This window comes from Cnephaeus nilssonii, assembly GCF_951640355.1.
Source record: "Cnephaeus nilssonii genome assembly, chromosome: 5".
NCBI classification, from domain to species: domain Eukaryota; kingdom Metazoa; phylum Chordata; class Mammalia; order Chiroptera; family Vespertilionidae; genus Cnephaeus; species Cnephaeus nilssonii.
The window spans coordinates 10216789-10235855 of NC_137076.1; the positions used below are offsets into that span (position 1 = coordinate 10216789).

At 52.1% G+C, this 19067-nt stretch overlaps 1 protein-coding gene across 2 annotated transcripts; it reads right to left on the reverse strand.

Moving 5' to 3' along the window:
• Positions 1 to 192: 192 nt before the first annotated feature.
• On the reverse strand, positions 193 to 18364 carry TIMM44 (translocase of inner mitochondrial membrane 44). 2 transcript variants are annotated; one of them, XM_079770990.1, is made up of 13 exons: positions 18231 to 18364; positions 12752 to 12853; positions 10488 to 10658; positions 9432 to 9512; positions 8560 to 8688; positions 6998 to 7137; positions 6621 to 6706; positions 5868 to 5960; positions 5636 to 5760; positions 4179 to 4229; positions 2034 to 2123; positions 1124 to 1234; positions 193 to 756 (listed from the first exon to the last, which is right to left on the reverse strand). In XM_079770990.1, the coding sequence occupies exons 1-13, from the start codon at positions 18273 to 18275 to the stop codon at positions 637 to 639; spliced, it is 1344 nt and encodes a 447-aa protein (XP_079627116.1). In that variant the 5' UTR covers positions 18276 to 18364; the 3' UTR covers positions 193 to 636. The 2 variants fall into 2 exon arrangements, with proteins under 2 accessions (XP_079627116.1, XP_079627115.1); XM_079770989.1 differs by lacking the exon at positions 18231 to 18364 and adding an exon at positions 17682 to 17926.
• Between the last annotated feature and the right edge of the window lie 703 nt (positions 18365 to 19067).

Below are 19067 nucleotides of genomic sequence, written 5' to 3' on the forward strand. Positions count from 1 at the left end.
CCAGCCAGTTCGTGGAAAACCTCCCTCGCTTTTCTTTTCACTGGTTCCCCCACCCCCACCCCCCAGGAGTGCAGGGTCCTAACCAGACAAGGCATTCTTCTGGGTCCACAGTTTCTTCAGTGACCTTGACTGCTTCCCGTGACCATCTTGCCCACTCAGCCACACCAGTGACAGACATCTCAGACCACCCAAGTTGCTCTCCTGCACTTTGGTGTTTTATTATCACTTCCAAATCTCAGTCATACAGGTTAATAAGGGCACTGTTAATTTTTTTTTAAAAAATGAAGCTAAAACAGCCTGGATGATATGGCCAGTGGGCCCCACCACCTGTCCCCAGAGGAGTCCCCGGGCCAGAGCCTCTTCCTCTTGGCACTGTCTGGCCAGTGCGCCTTGTTGACTTTCCCTGCCAGCAACCCCTGAGCAGCAGAGGGGGGTTCAGGGGCTGGCACTGTGGGGAGCAGCCCTCCACAGTTCCTGGCCATTCCCTGTCCAGCTGGCTCTACATCCACCCTAGCAGAAAGCAGTCCGGAGCTGACAGTCTTGTCCCCAGAGGTCTATTGCCACAGGTGGACATTCCCACCCCATGCAGCTGCCCTGCGATGTCCAGACTGGAACCTCCGGTGGTGGCTGCCGAGCTCAGAGGACCTGCTCTGTGCTGGAAGCAGAGATGTCCAGGAGCCGCCAGGCCGCATAAGGGTTGAGCTCATCCTGGTCCCGGCACAGTGCCCACACGTACAGCATGCGTAACACCTTGTCCTGCAGGAATGGGAATGGGTATGGGCCTGGAGGCAGAGAGCAGCACAGCAGAATGAAGCTGCCGGGTCAGGACATGGGGACACTGGGGGACCAGGGAGGGGTGTTGGAGTGTGGGTCTGGGGTCCAGAACAGAGGCTGGGACAGAGCCTAAAACTCAGGACTTGGTAAAACTGGACAAGTCAGTCGCCTTCTGACCTCCACCAGACCCAAAACAGGCCCTGGGACTTCTCAAGATGCCATCCTGCTGTCTCCTCCCAGTCACAGAACTTCCTGGCTCTGAACTGCCACCAGTGTAGGTGGCTGGCCACTGCCATCCAACTGGTCCTGGGCTGGCAGCCTGCCCTGTCTAGCCCCCTCGCTCACTCACCGGGTTGCCCTCGACCACCTCGCCTTTGGCGTTCTTGATCACCATCACCAGCTGGGCGTGGAAGGTGACGATCAGCACAGGGCCCTGCTCCATCATCTTGCCCATGGCCAGCTGTGGGGGGAGCCAATGGGGTGGATGGGTATCACTGAACAGTCCCCCAATTCCCTGTTGCTCCCCTTGATGTGGAGACCCCTGTGTCCTGGGATGCTGCCAGGAGGAGGCCCCTGCACCTCAACATCTCAACTCATCACCCTGGAGGGACTCCGAGGAGCCACCCCAATCAGTACTCCAAGCCTGTCACCTCCTGCTGGCCTGTTTCTGTGTAGGCATTTCCCAGGAAACCCTTCCCATGGACAAATCCAAACCCTCTACTGTGAGATGGAGTCTGAACTTCTGAGAACCCATGAGGGCTCCCAACACCCTGGCAGTCTCTTGGTCCCCAGACTGGGGCTGTGCAGGGTGGGGGTGGGGGGACAGCGCACGCAAAAGGACCTCAGAGTTGGGTACCTCGTACACAGGTGGGGGGAGGGAAGCTGGTGCTGGCATGCTTTTAGCCCAGAACAAGGAGGAGGAAATGGGGGTGATCGTGGCAGAGCAGGTCTTTGGCAGCCTAAGAAGTCCTGACAAAGCCCCCACACCCTTCCTAGTGAAGGTGCAGCCATACCATCATCTTGGGGGACCCTGAGACCCCGATATCTGGGCAGCAGCAGCCCTTATGCCTACCACTTTCCTGAGAATATTCCAACCACAGGACCATGGAAAACTTTCACTGCGAGGGACCCTTGAGATCATTTAATCCAAGTGCCCACCTGTGATAGAACTCCTCCAGGGATGGGAGCTCACTCCCCATGCAGATCAGTATTCCTTCCCAATCTCAGGGTCCACCCAGCCCACCCAGAAAGTCACTTACGTCGACATTGTCAATGTCCAAGATACGCGAGTGGAACTGGAGGCCCAGCGCCTTAGCCTGCTGGATCGGGTGGGCCAGCTGGCTGTAGGTCTGCAACAAGAGGCCAACGTACCCATCTGAGGACCACCCAAGACCAAGCCACACCAAGGCGCCACGCCACAAGACAGGGCTGGTGCACCGCTAATGCCTGCCCACCTTGGGCAGGTGCCAGCATCCTAGAACATGCTTCCTGGAGGCGGCTCACAGTTTCCTGATTTCAGCTCTTGCACCTTCCAGAAATGGCCACAGTGCCTGGGTGTGCTACGCCAGGAGCAGCAGATGCCAGCAGCATGGCTCCAAGTACAGAGGCTGGTGCCACCCATTTGCTGGCCCAAGTCACACACTTCCTTCTTATTATAAAGACAGAGCTGTCAGGACGACCAAATGAAAGTGGTATTAATCAGCGCAGTAGGTAACGCCTCCGGAAAGACACCTGAAAGGCACTCCAGGGTTTAGAGGCCTGCTTGGCTGATCTTAAATGCTCCCACATTTATCTCACTCCAAATCTTGGCCTGGAATCAAACGCTTCTAGGATTTGCCCTAACCCATGGGTGGCTTTGAAACTAACTGCCTTGTCCTCACTGACTAGCCCTTTGTAGGTAGCTGACCACCGCAGGCAGCCTGTTCTCCCTCCGGGGACAGTGGTGCCCCAAGTGACACTCTTAATCCCCTCGTGCCTATTCCCACACCCAAAACACAGCCTCCGGGACATGTGCAGCCTCATATCACAACAGGCAACCACAACAGAAGACATTTCAATAGAGAGAAGAGTATGGTGTCCACCCCACTTCTTGTGAGGTTTCTTAAAGACGACATTGAAAAAACGCCTCTGTGAGCAGCTATAATCTCAGCTGTTTTCAGGGGCACCAGCGGCTCTCTGGCAAAGAGAATCTGCCATGTCATAATGGTTCCAAAGCAAAAACAACAAACAAACAAACAAACAAACACCTTGTAACTGACTGCTGGATTAGTCACCATGCAGGGGCATGTTTAAAAAGAAAAATCTAACAATTTCTTTTCCAAGTTGTTTTTGAGCTGGCACAGAACAGAATCGACCAAAAAAGCCTCTGGATTGCTCAATACAAAGAAAATGGAAGCAAACACCCCATGAAGACACAGGTCAGGAAGTGAGCAGGGAAAGGCGAGGTGGCGGAGAAGATGGAAACCCTGAGGAGATGAGGAGGTTGGAACAGGGCAGAGTGTGCTCCTGATAACACCTGACCCACCTCCTCATAGCCTAGCACCGCCTGTGGCCCTAGGACCCCCAGCCCTGACCCTGGGGGAGCAGTGGGGCCTCGTCAGGACCCATGGCTCCTCCCCAGGCAGGAAATTTATCAGTGTCTATTTTGATCTGTGTTCTGGGATCTTGAAGCAAGAATAGCTAATGAACTCATCTGGTGCTTTGTGTACCCTGGAACACCGCTTCTGTGTTCAAGCTGTACCCCACGGAATGGGGACAACGGTGTGACTCTGGCTCAGGAAAGGAAGGTGACGGAGGCCATTGGGGCCTCCAACTGCTCTTTCTCCAGCACCCATGGGCTCCAGAGGAACATCTAATGCAACTCAGAGTTATTCACTGTCCATTTCCACCTGGCCCCTGGGCCCCCAGCCTATACCCCAGGCCATCCTGGCCACGAGACCTTGCTTTATGTCACTCAGGGCCACCTAAAACAGGGCAGATAGGCCACACTGAAAACTCACCTTACTCAGATGCTTCTCTTATCATCACTTTTCTCTCCTATGAGCCTTCTAAAACCAGAATTAGGATGGAGGAAGGGTTCTGGATGACAAGGCAGGAGGACTGCCCTCGTCCCAGGCCATCCTTTAGGCCAAGTAAAGGAAGAAAGAGCAAGCTGGAAGGACCATCCCTGACTAGTTTACCCTAGAAGGACCACCCACTAGGCCCTCGGTGAGTCTTGCAGGTTATGTGGTGTGATGTGCATAAGGGACAGAAGGATCTGTGCCTCTGAGCATGTGAGACATAAGAACCTCCCTTTAACCAGGACACCAGGCCCTGTCATGTCTTTTCCAGACCAGCTGCTTAGCAGATGTCCTCCAAACTGTGATTTCTGTTTAGGCCTAAATAGAAAAAAAGAAAGTACTCACAGCTTCATAGCACCAGTCTTTGAGAATGTCAAGCTCTCCAGAAATCATGGCCTAAAAAGGAAAAGACAAAAAAAGTAAGAAAATGAGAGTGGGCTTTTGAGGCAGGAGAATATTCAAGAATGTTCTCCAATGAGACCCTTTCCTCTGTAGACCTCTTTGTGGTGGGGTCTGGTTGAGGAAGGATGGGGAACTTGAGTCAGGCTGCAGCAGGGGGTGCCATCTCCCCAGGCCCCTGGGAGCAGAGCCCCTGCATGTGGCCCAGGGTGGGTCCCAAAGACCTGGTAGAAGGAAGAGGAAGGTGGCAGCATGCCAGGCTCTCAACCTGGCAGGGAAATTGAACCCAGGAGGTGAGAAGCTGCTTTCTGCCTCCCCTGGGGATAAAGCTTTGGATGGCGAGGCTCATATAGGGAAGGGGGATAGGAGCTGCTTCCACAGGAACCTGGAATCAGGGCCGGGAGGAGCCCAGAAAAGGGAGGGGGGCCAGGCGCCTGTGGGAAACTGCAGGTAGGCTGAGTGCGGAGCCACCCTTACCCTGGAAGAAGCTGTCTGAGCCTGGACTGCTGCTGTCAGGAATCCCCCCATTCCCACCTCTGCCCAGCCCAGCCCAAAGTGGCATGAGGGACCTGGGCAATCAGAGGAGGGAGAGGGGACCACATGGAGGCTGGTGGGAGGGAGGTGACAGGCAGAGGGCAGGCATCCACATGAAGTTGAGGGCTTTTCTTTCATCCTACTAGGGGCCTCCTAAAGGCCTGGTTTGGCTGGGCTAGAGGTTGGGGGCTGTGAATGGGCAGAGAAAAGGCAGCTGACAGAGACAGGGGCTTCATGGAGGGTGGGACCTTGAGCAAGCCACCCCATCCTCACTTCTGAGCCAAAGGAGGTGCAAGGGGACCAGAAAATGGGATTCAGGATTCCTAGGGAGACCTACAGGAAGAGGGAAGAGAGCCCCCTTCTGCTATAGTAGCCCTGGTCTGGCCTCCCTGTCTTGAGGATCTGGTTGGAGCTCACATGCATTCCCCCAAGCCCTCCTCCTGGCTCACCCCAAGAGCCAGCAGCCAGCTTCTCCCTGACTCCTGAAAGGCCTCTAGCACCTGGAAGACAAACACCTGACCCCTGACAGCCACGAGGGAATAGCTTCAGGCAGAGAACATGAGGGAAACGAGATGGAAAGGGAGACTGAGTCCTAGAGGCAGACACACACCATGGGTCAGGGCCACCACCACTAGGACCAGAGGGGGCTATGGGCAAGATGCCTTCTCAGAGGTACTTGATGGCCAAGGCCTGGGAGTGGGGGTGCTCAGGCTCTGAAGACTGAAGCCTCGTCTCTGCTGAGAAAACACTCTCCTTAGCCAAACATCCCTGGAGGAACTTTTTGGTCTGGTCTCAGGTTGGTGGTGCACCAGAGGCAGGGCAGTGAGGACAGGACATCTGAGGACCGGCCTTCGGGGTTGGGCACCCACCTCCAGGATGTTGGGGATGATGTCATTCTCGCACTGCTGCAGAAACCGCTCCTTGTCAAAGGCAGGATCCACACGTAGGATCTCCGTGAGCACCTCAGACATCTCTGTCTTCGAAAACAGACCCCCTGGGGGCAGCCAAGCCTGGAGTAAGTAGGGGGGCTGGGAACCCCTCCCAGCTGTCAGCCCAGGGGTGTGGGGGTGGGGCAAGATGGTCCTGAAACCACCCACTCACCCAGCAAGTCTGTGACCTTATCTGTCAGTGCACGGGAGGCCCGGATGAGTGTGTTGTCACTCTCGTCATACCTCATCTTTATCTCGAAGAACCCTGAGGAGACAGGTCAGAGGTCAGGGCTCCCTTCCAGAAACATATGCCTCGGCCTGACTTCTGGGAGCTCCTCGTGGCCTGTGTGACTGCTCCAGACACAGGCGGGGCACATGAGAAGACCTCTCTGAGCCTGCTCCCTCAGCTGTGCAGACTGGGCAGCCAGCCTACCTCAGGGGCAGCACAGACCACTAGCTGTGGGCCTGGGGGGTGCGAACAAGGAAACACAGCCTCTAGGATGGTGTGGCCCCACCATGTCAGCACCAGGGAAGCTCCATGCGCCAGCAAGAGCAGATAACGCCAGGGCCCCGAGTAGGCTTGGGCTCCATCTGCACCAGGTTCCAGGCCTCCTGGCCTTCCTAATGCTGAGTGTCTCTCAGTATCCACAGCTCCACCTTCAGGGCGGCCTTTGTGCCTAGTCACCCTGCTCTGACAATGGCCAAGAGGGTGACCCTAATGGCAATGTCCCTGCCCACTGGCCACCTAGAGGCCAGTGCCCCACTGCTCACTCACTGAGTAACCGGCAGAAATAAACGGTCCTCTGACTCCAGTCCCCTCCTCTGTGAAATGGGGGTCGGCTTGTGCCAAGCCTGAGGAGTGCTCAGTAAGTGTCCCCTGTCACAGCCTTGCTGTCAGCCATGTGCTGGTGACATGAACACTCACGGTTGAACACCACGTTGTTGTCCCTGAAGTCCTTCCACTGCTGATACCACTTGGAGTCCTTGTGTAGCACGACTCCCAGGGCATCCCTGGGGAAGATGGGGGGGGTTGGTAAGCAGTAGCTGGGGAGTCACTGGGCCCAGGCCCATTGCTGTGGGGAGGAGGGCCCAAGCTCAGGGGCTTTGGTGACCCCATCCTCATCTCTCAGCTTCCTGTCTTCTCTATTCCCCTTCCCACCTCCTACCTTCCCACAAATTCTCTCAAGGGAGCCAGAGAACCTGGAGCAGAAAACAAACTCAATAACTGACTTGTGTGGAACTTTTGTGAGCCTGAAGGGGAGGCAGTGAGGAGAATCCTGGGCCGGGCGGACTGGTACCTACTCATTGGGCTCAAACACTTTCTCTTCCTTGAACTTCTCTCCAGCAAACTCCTTCCTTTTCCTGAGCCGTTCGGGCCTGCGGTAGGGCCCGGTCTGGCCCAGGACACTTTCATCGATCTCCTTTTTCACTGACTCCACCCCCTGGAGGAGAGTAAAGCTTGGGGTGGGTACTGGGGACCTTCCTGACACCCACAGATCAGTCTCAGCCGGTGCAGGGAGTATATGTTGTGAACCCCAACCTCAGGCCCGATGGTACCCTGGGGCCTCCCCTCCCCCAGGTCTTCTGGTCACCTGGCCCACATCACCCACCTGGCCTGGCAACAACAGGCCTGAGCCTCCCAGGAGACCCCAGTTCTGCCTGACTTCTGCCCTCTCCCCTTCCAGGAGCAGCAGACATGCCTCCCCCGCAGCCAGATGACCCTCAGGTTCTAAGACCCATATCCCACTCTCCCTGGAACCAGGGGGGCATCCTAAGTCCTGCCTCTGCCCCACTCTCCCGATTCAAGCAGACCCAAAGTCTGTGGGTCCTCCTCCCCAAATGTCTCGAACTCATTTCCCTTCCCTCCACCCCAAGGGCAGCTCCTTCAAGGCCTCCCAAGACACTCTCAGGACTCCTCTGTGCTGGTACCATAGTCCAGACTGGAAAGCTGTGCCTCTTCCACACCCTATACAGGCATACTTCAGTTTATTGCACTTCACACATATTGTTTTTTTATAAATTAAAGGTAAGAGTCTATACATTGTGATTTGAGACATAATGCTATAGCACATGTAACAGATTACAGTCCAGTGTAACATACTGTACTGGCTTTATTGTGGTATTCGCTTTAGTCAGTGGTCTGGAACCAATCCTACAATATCTCTAAGGTCCACCTATATCCTTCTTTGGCTCCTTGCCACTTTCTGGAGGAAACCTCAAGTCCTCTGAGTGGCCTGCAGGACCGTTCCAATGGTCCCTGCGTTCCCTTGGCCTCCCTCTGAGCCCCCTGCCTTTGCTCTGACCATTGGTATATTCCAGGTGGCGAGGAATATACCAAGCAGACTGTACTTGCACCCCTCCACAGGACCTGCTCCCTCTGTCTACACCCCTTCCCTGTGTTCCTCTGTCACATGTCACTCAGGAACTGCCTGTCCCCTTTTCTGTCCCCCCAAAGCCTTCGAGAGCCGGAACTCGGACTTTGTCTTCTGTGGCTCCCATGGCAGCAGAGGCCCTGGCATGTGGTACGGTTCAATAACTATTACTGGAATGAATTCAGGACCTCAAGTCACACCCAGTGCGACAGAACTCTGGGTTATGGACATAGCTTAGGGTGTTAGCAGCTGAGAGCGGGCGAGGGGCTCTCTCAGTGCATTAACCTGCAGCTCCCTAGGGGCTGTGACTTGCACAAGGTCACCAAGCCAGAAGGGCAGCAGGACCTGAAACCTCGAGTGGGCTCTCCTCACCAGTCCCACTGCTCTCCCTTCAGGGCAGCCAGCCTTCTCTGGGGGTGAGCTCTGAGGTGGGAACTCTGGCTCTCAGCTTCAGAGGGCCAGAGCCCACGCAGGCCCCAGCATCTAACTCACCTGGGAAAGGGCTTTGAAGGCCCCACCCTTGGACACCGACTCAGCTGACTGCTTGGCAGTCTTGGCTGCCTCCTCCACACCCTCCTTGATTTTCCGGCCAAGGTCACTTTTACTGACTTCGTCAAGGCTCTACTGAGACAGAAAAGGGAGAGGGTGTCAGCGTAGTGACCTTGGAGACCCACAGGGGCGCCCCTGGAACCAAGGCCAGTCCTTATCCTCCAAAGGGTGGGCGGGAACAGGCACTCTGAACTCATCAGGCTCCTCAGGCCCCAAGTCTGAGGCACACACATCTGAGAACACTGCCTACAATTTCTGGGGTGCTGTTCCCTGGGTCAACTGGCCTTTTCCCAGAATGGGAAGGAGCCCCAAGTCTTCATAGAATGCCACAAGAGCAGCAGTCCAGGGAGAAGGAGTAAGAAAGTGAGGGTGTGCCCAGTATTGGGCCTAGAACCGCAAAGTCCTGCCTCCCCTCTCCTGCCCACAACAACAGAACCAATAAAAAGACCCCACACCATGGGTGGGTGGGGGGAGGCGGGGAATTTCAACCTCATATCTACTCTCCCCTGGGGGCGAACTATCCCCTCCCCTTCTGTTTTTAGGCAGGCAGAATAAAACCTTTATTTTACCCTCCTGTCCTGGCTGGTGGACCCTTCACTTCTAACTTAAGTAGTAAACTGCCTGGCAGGTGGGCAAGTGTGACTTCCCTTCCTTCCTGAGGGGTGCTGTGTATTTGAACTCTGGAAGCCACCAGGCCAGGCTGGCTCTCCCTTGTTAGCTGCCCAGCTCCCGAGTCATGCCTGCATGACCCCATGGTGAGGCACAGATGGGCCACGGGGCTATGGCAGGAAACTGAGGGACCCAGAGGCCATTACCTCCTTCACAGTGCCCGAGATAGCCCCCAACTTCTTCTTGATCACCTCACTGGTCCGCACGGTTTCGGATTCAATGGTTTTCTATAGAAAGGATGTTGTTTCCTTTTGTTACTATATAGCAGTTACCAGAGAGCCAAAAGACCAAAGAAACATTTTCTCAGCAGCTCCCACCTCCCCCAAACTTCGCCTCTCCCACCCGCCTCTAACCCACCCCACTGCCTGGTCTGTGGGTCTCAGCTGCTGAAGGCCAACTGGGACCCTCCTGGCACAGGAGGCCTTGGTCCTGAATCTGTCTCTGGGTGGCAGGGGGTGGTCTTGCCTGTCAGCTTGTCAGTATTCTCCTTCCCCACTTTGCCCCCTACCCAGTCACCAGTCACTGCAGCATTTCCCACACCCCAGTCACCCCACCCAACCTTAGCCTGCTCTGCCCCCAAAGGACTCCTCAGCCCAACCCCGACTTTAATGAAAAGGGTGCTCTTCCCTTGGGTTGAATCCCCACACAGGTAGGCACATCCATTTGAGAGATTTGGGGGGACACTCAGAGGGAACAGGGCTTGTACACAGCCTGGGAGGGGCCCAAGAGAATAAAAATCAAGGGACCCGGGGCAGTGCACCCCCACTCAGTGCAGCTACTTGATAAGAGGTGGAAATGGTAATTAGTAATTATACATACAAGCACCCTGAGGCACATTCTATCCACATCACTCAGAGGACCTATGATGGGAGTCTCTTAGGAGCAGCTCACCTCAAACCCAGTGCTTGAGGGGTCACAAGGGGTCCGTGGAGCTGGAGATTCTAACCCAGCAGGTAGAGGGCCCTGCATTTCTCACAAGCTCCCAGAAGCCAATGCTGCACTGTGTCACTACAGAACTGGAAAGCTGGGTGGCCCATTCTTGTCCCCTAGGCAGCTATCATCACTGAGGTGAACTCACTCCACAAAAGTCGCTCTTCTCTGTCACACCCACACTGCGCTCCTTGCACTGTCTGGGGCCAGGAAAATCCTTGCTCTGAAAGTAAGTGTGCCCACTGACGGAGACACGAAGCAAAGGGACTCACGTATTTCCTTCTGGCTTCCTGGAGCGCATCTGACTCTTCCAACTTCCGGGCCTCATCTCGGAATTTTTTAATACTTTCTTTCATTTCTTTGTTTTTGGCTAATTCTTGTTTGATATTATCTAGCAAGCCGGAGAGAAAGCCTTTTCTGTTTCCAGAAGAATAGGATTTGAACTGGAAAGATGTAAAAGGAATGAAGGATTTTTAATTTTCTCCTTTCTGTTTATACAGGTTTAACAATACAAGACAAATTTAAAAAGTACAGACATCCAGACAACAAAGTATTATTCAGCAATAAAAAGAAGTGAGCTATCAAGCCATGAAAAGACCTAAAGGAAACTTAAAAGCATGCTACTAAATTAAAGAAGCCCGTCTGATTCCAACTCTATGAAATTCTGGAAAAGGCAAAACTTGGGGTTTGGGATAAACAGACAGGACACAGGATTATCAGGGCAGTAGACATTATTCTGTATAATACTATAATGATGAATACAAATGATTATATTTGCCAAAACTCATAGAATGTACAACACACAGAGTGATCCTAATGTAATCTATAGACTTCAGTAAATAATAATGTATCCATATCAGCTCACTAGTTGTAACAAATGTCCCACCCTGATACAAGATGTGAATAACAGGGAAACTGTGCTGAGCAGGAGAGGAGGTATATGTGAACTCTCTGCTCTATTTTTCTGTGAATCTAAAACTGTTAAAAAAAAAAAGTCTATTAAAAATACAACAAAATGCCAGGCTCCTTCTCCAACAGAGGAAACACTGGATAAGAAACAGGAGCAGCTTGGAATCCTCCTGGGGATTCAAACATGCTCACTGAGCAAGGCCAAGGTCAACACCAAAGAGGCTCATGACCCAAAACTGAATTTGAAGGATTGTGTGGCCCCTCATCCCAAAGAAGCTGGCACAGGGCCCTGCTCCCCGGACTTCTGGGGCCAGGTAACTTCTTGGTTTGGGGCCACTCCCAAGTCCCCATTTGGGACTTACACGTCACCCAAAGGCCTGCACACTGGGCCAAATCTCCCTCTCTTGGCCCACAGGATCACAGTCACCGAGAGCTCAAGCTCAAAGTTCCCCTCCACCCAACACACCCAGAGGCCAGATTCTAAAAGAGGCCGTGCTCCAGGAACAAGGCACAGTGTTGTACACTGCTTAAGACACAGGGTCAGACGGAACCAGGTTTAGATCCCTGCTTTGGCACTATGTAACTAAGAGCACGCTCAGAAAAGAGAATGCTTAAAGAACAATTGTGAGAGAGTCAAGTCACGGTGAGTGGGTGAGTGGCCGAGTGTGTGCAGCTGCTCCTACCACTGCCACCACAACGTGTAGGGTATGCTGCCATGGTTGGGGGCTCACTTTACCGATTTCAAGAGCAACTGCCTTCCCAGCCCATCAAGCCCCAGGGAAAGTTTTGACAAGCTCAGGGCTACTCCACAGGAAAGGCGGCCTGGCCTTGTCTAGATGCACCCTGACCAGCCTTTCTCTCCACAGGACTCCAAGTTCTAAAAACATTAGGGACTATGCCACCTTGCACAGCCCTGACACTCACTCAGGGGCTACAAACTGCAGTTGGGACTGGACAAGTAAAGGGAAGGGCCACAGGGCCTGTCCCAGGCCTGTAACAGCACCAGGAGAGGACCAGGGAGTAAAGCCTGAGCGAGGCAGGCCCAGGAAACTCGCTGTCTGCTTGGAAACAGCTGAGATGAGCCTGGACAAGGAGTGGGCTGCCCAATGCAGACTGGGGATGAGTGTCAGGTTTTGGGCTTTGCTCCCTGGGGTGGTGAGGCACCAACAGAAGCATGGTTAAAGGGGAGTGACAGGGAGGGCAAAAGCTCTAGAAAATGCTAACTGTGAAGAACAACATAAAGAATGGGGGAGATGTAGCCTGGAGAAACTAAGCCCCAGGATATGATGGGTGACACTCTGGAGTTGCTCAAATTGCTTATAAGGGTGTCACCTAGAAGAGGAATAGCCTTGTGCAGTGAAGGACCCACTAGTAGAAACCACAAAGGACGCCTTTCTAGCCATCAGTTGACACATTGTGCTACTTTGTGAGGCAGGGTTTCTATCCCTGACAATGCTGAGCACTGCTAGGGATCCGGAGAAGACCAGGCACACTAGGCTCTGTAACTCCCAAGGCCTTAGATATGGAATGCCTGGCAATATGGGCAACCTCCTGCAGCACTCTTTCTTGTCAACTAGTTCTGATTTTTCGGGCCTCCCCCTCTGTCCGCTTGACCCGGGTTACTCACCAGGGGCAGCTCTCCATTTGGCCTGGGTATCTGATAGGTACCACGGGGTAGTGGCACTAGATTGTGGCTGGACAGAAACTGGACGCCACTGCCAAGGCATCTCTAATTGGGGGAGAAAAGAGAAAGATCCATTCAGATAAGAGGGTAACTAGGAAGTAAATAGGCCACACTAAAAAAGCAGGAACTGCCTGAGACTCATTTGCCAATTTTTAAAAAAATATATATTTTTATTGATTTCAGAGAGGAAGAGAAACATCAATGATGAGAGAGAACCACCGATCAGCCGCCTCCTGCACACCCCTCCAGTCGGGGTCGAGCCCACAACCCGGGCATATGCCCTTGACCGGAATCAAACCCAGGACCCTTCAGTCCGCAGGCTGATGCTCTAGCCACTGAGACAAACCAGCTAGGGCTCATTTGCCAATTTTTATCCCAGGCCTGCCACTTGCTAAACGCTCCACAATCTTCCCAAATTCTGAGAAGCCAGTGGAATCTGGTGGGAAGAGAAAACACTGGATCTCCAGCACCAGGGGCCATATCTACCCTCCCGCCTCTGAACCTAGGGGAAACCAGATTGATCCTAGGAAATGCCAATTAGTGGTGGAATAAGGCTAAATCCCCAATTTAATCCCTTAGTCTGACAATGGGCAGGCTGAGTCTCAATGCTGATGGCAAGCAGTCTTTTCTCACAAGCCCACCCACTTCCGCTGGCCTTGTAAGACCAGAGACCTGGACATTAAGAGGTAAACAATGATAGCCCTGGCTAAGTAGCTCAGGTGGTTAGAACATTGTCTTAATATGCCAGAGTTGTGGGTTTGATCCCTAGTCAGGGCATATACAAGGATCAACCAATGAATGCATAAATAAGTGGAAGAACAAATTGATGTTTCTCTCTAAAATAAAATTTTAAAAAGAGGTAAACACTGATAACTTATTGTACCAGGCACAACCCTGGAATAAACCTACCATGTCCTGGTCCAGGGTCAGGCCATAAGCAGGGAAATTTAGGGAGTCACTTTGGCAAAGATGCTGCTTACCTAAGGGCTTATGCAGGTCCTGTTAGATGTTGTATCCCAGAACCCAGCATGGAGCCGGGCACATTGATATCAATGGCCTGATAGAACCAATCTTTCTTCTTGTTTTTTATTTTTTTAAATAAATCTTTATTGTTGAAAGTATTACAAATGTTCCCTTTTTCCCCCATTGACCTCCTCCAGCCCACCTCTGCCCCCCACCCCAGGCCTTCACCACCCTATTATCTGTGTCCATGGGTTATGCATACATTCATATAAGGTCTTTGGTTGATTACCTCCCACCCACCCACCATCTCCTGCCTTCACTCCAAGATTCTGCACTCTGTTCCATGCCTCTGAATCCACCCCATTCATCAGTTTATTTTGTTAATCAGACTCCACATGAGTGAGATCATGTGATACTTGTATTTCACTTAGCACAATACTCTCCAGGGCATTCAATGCTGTCTCAAACGGTAAGAGATTCTTCTTTTTTACAGCTGCATAGAATTCCATGGTACAAACGTACCACAGCTTGTTTATCCACTCATCTACTGATGGGTACTTGGGCTGTTTTCAGATCTTAGCTATTGTAAATTGTGCTTCTATGAACATAGGGGATGCATACATTCTTTATGATTGATGTTTTGGGTTTTCTAGGAGTGGGATCACTGGGTCAAATGGAAGTTTCATACTTAATTTTTTGAGGAAACTCCATACTGTTTTCCATAATGGCTGCACCAGTCTGCATTCCCACCAGCAGTGTACTAGGGTTCCCTTTTCTCCACATCCTCACCAGCACTTGCCATTTGTTGATGGGAGCCATCTGACAGGTGTGAGATAGTACCTCATTGTCGTTTTGATTTGCATCTCTCTGATGATGTGACTTTGAGCATTTTTTCATGTCTCTTGGTCATCTATCATTGCCAAATATGTTCTCCCATATAGTGGGCTCCCTTTTCGTTTTGTTGATCGTTTCTTTTGCTGTGCAGTTTGCTGTGCAGAAGCTTTTCATTTTGATGTAGTCCCATTTGTTTATTTTCTCCTTAGTCTCCTTTGCCCTAGGACAGTGGTCGGCAAACTCATTAGTCAACAGAGCCAAATATCAACAGTACAACGATTGAAATTTCTTTTGAGAGCCGAAAACCGACTTCTGCGCATGGGCCACGAAGTTTCAATCGCACTGTAAGTGCACGCCTACACGTGGTATTTTGTGGAAGAGCCACACTCAAGGGGCCAAAGAGCAGCATGTGGCTCGCGAGCCGCAGTTTGCCGACCACGGATCTAGAAGATGTATCTATAAACATATTGCTACCAGAGATATCTGAGATTTTGCTGCCTATGACTTCTCCTATGATTTTTATGGTTTCATGACTTACACTTAAGTCTTTTATCCATTTTGAGTTTATTCTTGTGTATGGTGTAAGTTGGTGGTCTAGTTTCATTTTTTTAATTATTTTTTAGGGGGGCAAGTATCTGTCCAATTTCCCTACCATTTATTGATAAGGCCATCTTGACTCCATTGTATGCTCTTGCCTCCTTTGTCAAATATTGAGTGTAATGGCTTGGGTTAATTTCTGGGGTCTCTATTCTGTTCCATTGATCTATATGCCTGTTCTTGTGCCAGTATCAGGCTGTTTTGATTACGTTGGCTTTGTAGTATAACTTAAAATTTGGTATTGTGAGTCCTCCAACTTTGTTTTTCTTTCTCAAGATTGCTATAGCTATTTGGAGTTTTTCTTGATTCCATATAAATTTTGGAGTATTTGTAGAACCAATCTTTCATTTCTACCTTCCATGGGTCTTTCCTTTCTCTGTTCTATACCCTAGACCCGTGGTCGGCAAACTGCGGCTCTCGAGCCACATGCAGCTCTTTGGCCCCTTGAGTGTGGCTCTTCCACAAAATACCATGGCCAGGGCGAGTCTATTTTGAAGAAGTGGCATTAGAAGAAGTTTAAGTTTAAAAAATTTGGCTCTCAAAAGAAATTTCAATCGTTGTACTGTTGATATTTGGCTCTGTTGACTAATGAATTTGCCGACCACTGCCCTAGGCAACACCCCATACTTATACAGATGCCACCATCTCCTATAGCTACTCTAAGTTAACTCTGGGAGTTTAATTAACTTGTTTTACTTCTCTATATGCCTACACCCATTGTTTCTGGAGGCACTGACTTCAGCATCAGTCAGAAATTAAAGATGGCTAACTTGGAGAGAAATCCCATAACAGGACCAAACGTGAGGTTGGTTCCCTCTTTGCCCAAATCCAAACACATGCAGATTTTACCTCTAAACCCTGATTCAAAAGACAAAGCCAAGGAAAAAAATCAGTCCAAGACAACTTCTTTCTCCGGCACTCAGATTCCAATGAAATATTTTCCTTACTCCAGAATCTGGCTCTGGAGTCAGAATGACCTCGGCTTTATGTTATAGCATAGTAAAAGCTAGGGAAATTCCAGAAGCAGAATAGGGAAACTGAGATAGTTTAACAGCAGTTTGTATCCACCTAGTAAATCCTATCTCCTAAACCTAGGACACGTAAGAGTAAACAGTTTGCCCTTCTCTTCGCCAACCAGAGGGTAAATAGCTTAAATCACCTTACTAGAAATCCGATTAAGTGCCATTTGCCAACCACACCCAAGGACAGACAAATTAAGAGAATAAATTTCATGTTGGTACGTCAGCAAAAGCTGATGAATATTTTACTGATCTATCCCTAAGACCTCCCCTAAAGGCCCAGCCTTTAAAACCCCTGCAAATGAAAGTCCAGGAAGCACCCCAGTGCCACTCATTCCCTTCCCCTTCTCCTTCAGCACCCCCTCACATGTATCCCCTCACCTCTAAGGGACCCCATGAGATTTGCAGCCAGGGGAGCAATGGGCAGCGGTAGCTCGTCTAGGGCTAACCTCCTGAACCTGTCTCCAAGGCTCCCCTTCCCCCCTTTCCTCTGACTTCCCAGGGAGCCAAAGCAGCCCAGCCCCGGCTCTCCTATTACTTCTTCTATGTCAGTGATGGGCAACCTTTTGAGCTTGGTGTGTCAAACTTCGCCAAAAAACTGAGCATAACTCGGGTAGTGTGTCACTTTGAGGAAAAAACTAACTCCAAGACTCTAGTCGCAAATGTTTCATCCTCAGGAGCAGCAAATGTTTCATCCTCGGCATGCTGCCGCGTGTCATCAGAAATGGCTACGTGTGTCAGTGCTGACACGCGTGTCATACATAGGTTCGCTATCACTGTAATCTATGTCCTTCCTTGTTTCACTCTCCTAAGTATATTTTTGCTGTGGTCAATAAATTTTTGCTTGCTTTTCCATTGTTTCTTTTTGTTTTGTTTTTTTAATCCTCACCCCAGGCTATTTTTCCATTGATTTTTAGAGAGGGAAAGACAGAGAGAAACATCCATGTGAGAGAAATACATCGACTGGTTGCCTCCTGCACCTACCCGGACCAGGGCCTGGGCCCGGGAGGAGCCTGCAACTGAGGTACGTGCCCTTGACCAGAATCGAACCCCCGACCCTTGGAGGGGCTGGGAAGGGGGGGTGGGGGTGGGGCTCGCTCTATCCACTGAGCCAAACCGGCTAGGGCTCTACACTTTGTCTCTTGACTGAAATCTTTCCCTCAAGAAGAACCGAGGGCTCCCCTCATCTGCTCGGTAACATCTTTTTGGTTTAAGCCACATAACCCAGGAGTTCGGGGGCCACTGTCTCTCTCAGTTGGCCATATCACCCCTCTCTTGGAGTGTATCTTCAAGAAATCCCACTTGGCTTTACTTTCATTTTTGTTGGCCTTAAAAAATCTTTTCTGCGTGGACGGGAAGGACGAGAAGAAGCGAGGTCCCACCGGCAAGCCCCATGGATAACACTCGGACGGGGTCAGACTGTGGGCAGGCCGCTTACCCAGGCTGCCCCGGTGTCCTACCCTGGGAAACAGCGATAAGCAACAGCAGCATAAAGTTCTGTTTCCTGCGTGGATTCTACACGCGCTGACTCCCACCGCAACTCCTGAGACCAAGTTCTTAGCAAGGGCAAGGTTTTCCTCCCACACTTGCACACGGACGGGCCGGAGGCAATGCAGGAAATGCTCTCGGTAGAGGACCTGGCATAGAAACGTGAGCCACGCTGTCATGGTTTTTTGCCTTCTTCTCCTCGCTACTTTCTCTCTACGAGGCGCCAGCCCCCTGGGGTCTGACCAGGAGGCGAGGGACCGCGACCCGCTCCCGCCCCAGCCCCGCGCACGCCGTCCCCGCCCGGCACGCTCGGCGCCCGCACTCAGGCCCAGCTCCGGGTCCCCTGCCCCGGCCTCAGCGGACCCACGGTCCAACCCCACGCCTCTCGCCGAGACCAGGGAAAGGCCGAGGGGGAGCCAAAGGCCCCAGGAGAAGGAGACCCTAGAGGTCGTGGGCCGGGAGCTCCCTACGACCAGCCACCCTCCAGCTCCCTCTGCCCCCGGCCCCACAGGTCTGCTCACCCGCGGGCAGCGGCACCAGCCGGTCCGCAGCGTCGCCGCCGCCATATTGGAGGACCCCGTGTGACCTTCTCTCCGCGCGGCTTGATAGTGTCATCCGTCGCGTCAGCCTGGAACGCCTAGGGCCTGGGACCAGCGGGCCCTGTGGGCGAGGTGTGAGAGAAAATGACTCTGATTGGATAGCACTCCCAGGGAGGCGGGCCTTGGAGGTAGGTCTCCGATAGGGGCGAGGCCCAATGGGGGGCGGGGAATTCCTGAAGAGCGAGGCCTCTGTTAGGACAGAATTTCGAAAGAGCGGGGCCTGCCACTGGATGTGGCCCTGGGGGGCGGGAACTCCTGTGAGGCAAAGACCTAGGATTGGGTAAGACTACGAAGGGGCGGAGCCTAAGGGGATTCTGTCCTGAGCAGAGATTCTCCCCTAGAACTCGCTGGGTTCCGGCGGCTGGACGGACACATGGGCCGAATGACCTACCACAAGAACAGGTTCAGTTGGAATCTGACTGATTGACCAGCGAACCAGCCAGATAGTGATTGACTGGCTCTCACTGATAATGACTGGTTGACTGACAGTGACCGCCTGATGGGCAATTCAGTTGCTCCAAGAGCAAGAGCGGATGAGCCCACTTTTGTATAGCACTCTGGGGAGGCTCCTGGTGATTTTGGCCCAGAACAGACGAGACCAGGCTGGTGTGGGTCACCCCTCCATCGATTCAGGGTGAATTGAGACACCTTGCCCTGAAGAAGCTCAGGCCAGCTGCGATTTCCCATTTAGAGAATGCCGCCACCAAGCTATTTGAGGCTGGGGAGAGGAAGGGATGGTCTCTCGGGGAGTTAATATAT

Coding starts and splice junctions, on each gene's coding strand:
- TIMM44 (XM_079770989.1), bottom strand. CDS start 17,888: ATGACAGCGTGGCTCACGTTTCTATGCCAGGTCCTCTACCGAGAGCAT. Junction 5,961..6,620: donor CAACAACGTGGTGTTCAACC/GTGAGTGTTCAT, acceptor CTGTCTCCTCAG/GGTTCTTCGAGATAAAGATG. Junction 1,235..2,033: donor TGGACATTGACAATGTCGAC/GTAAGTGACTTT, acceptor CTCCCCCCACAG/CTGGCCATGGGCAAGATGAT.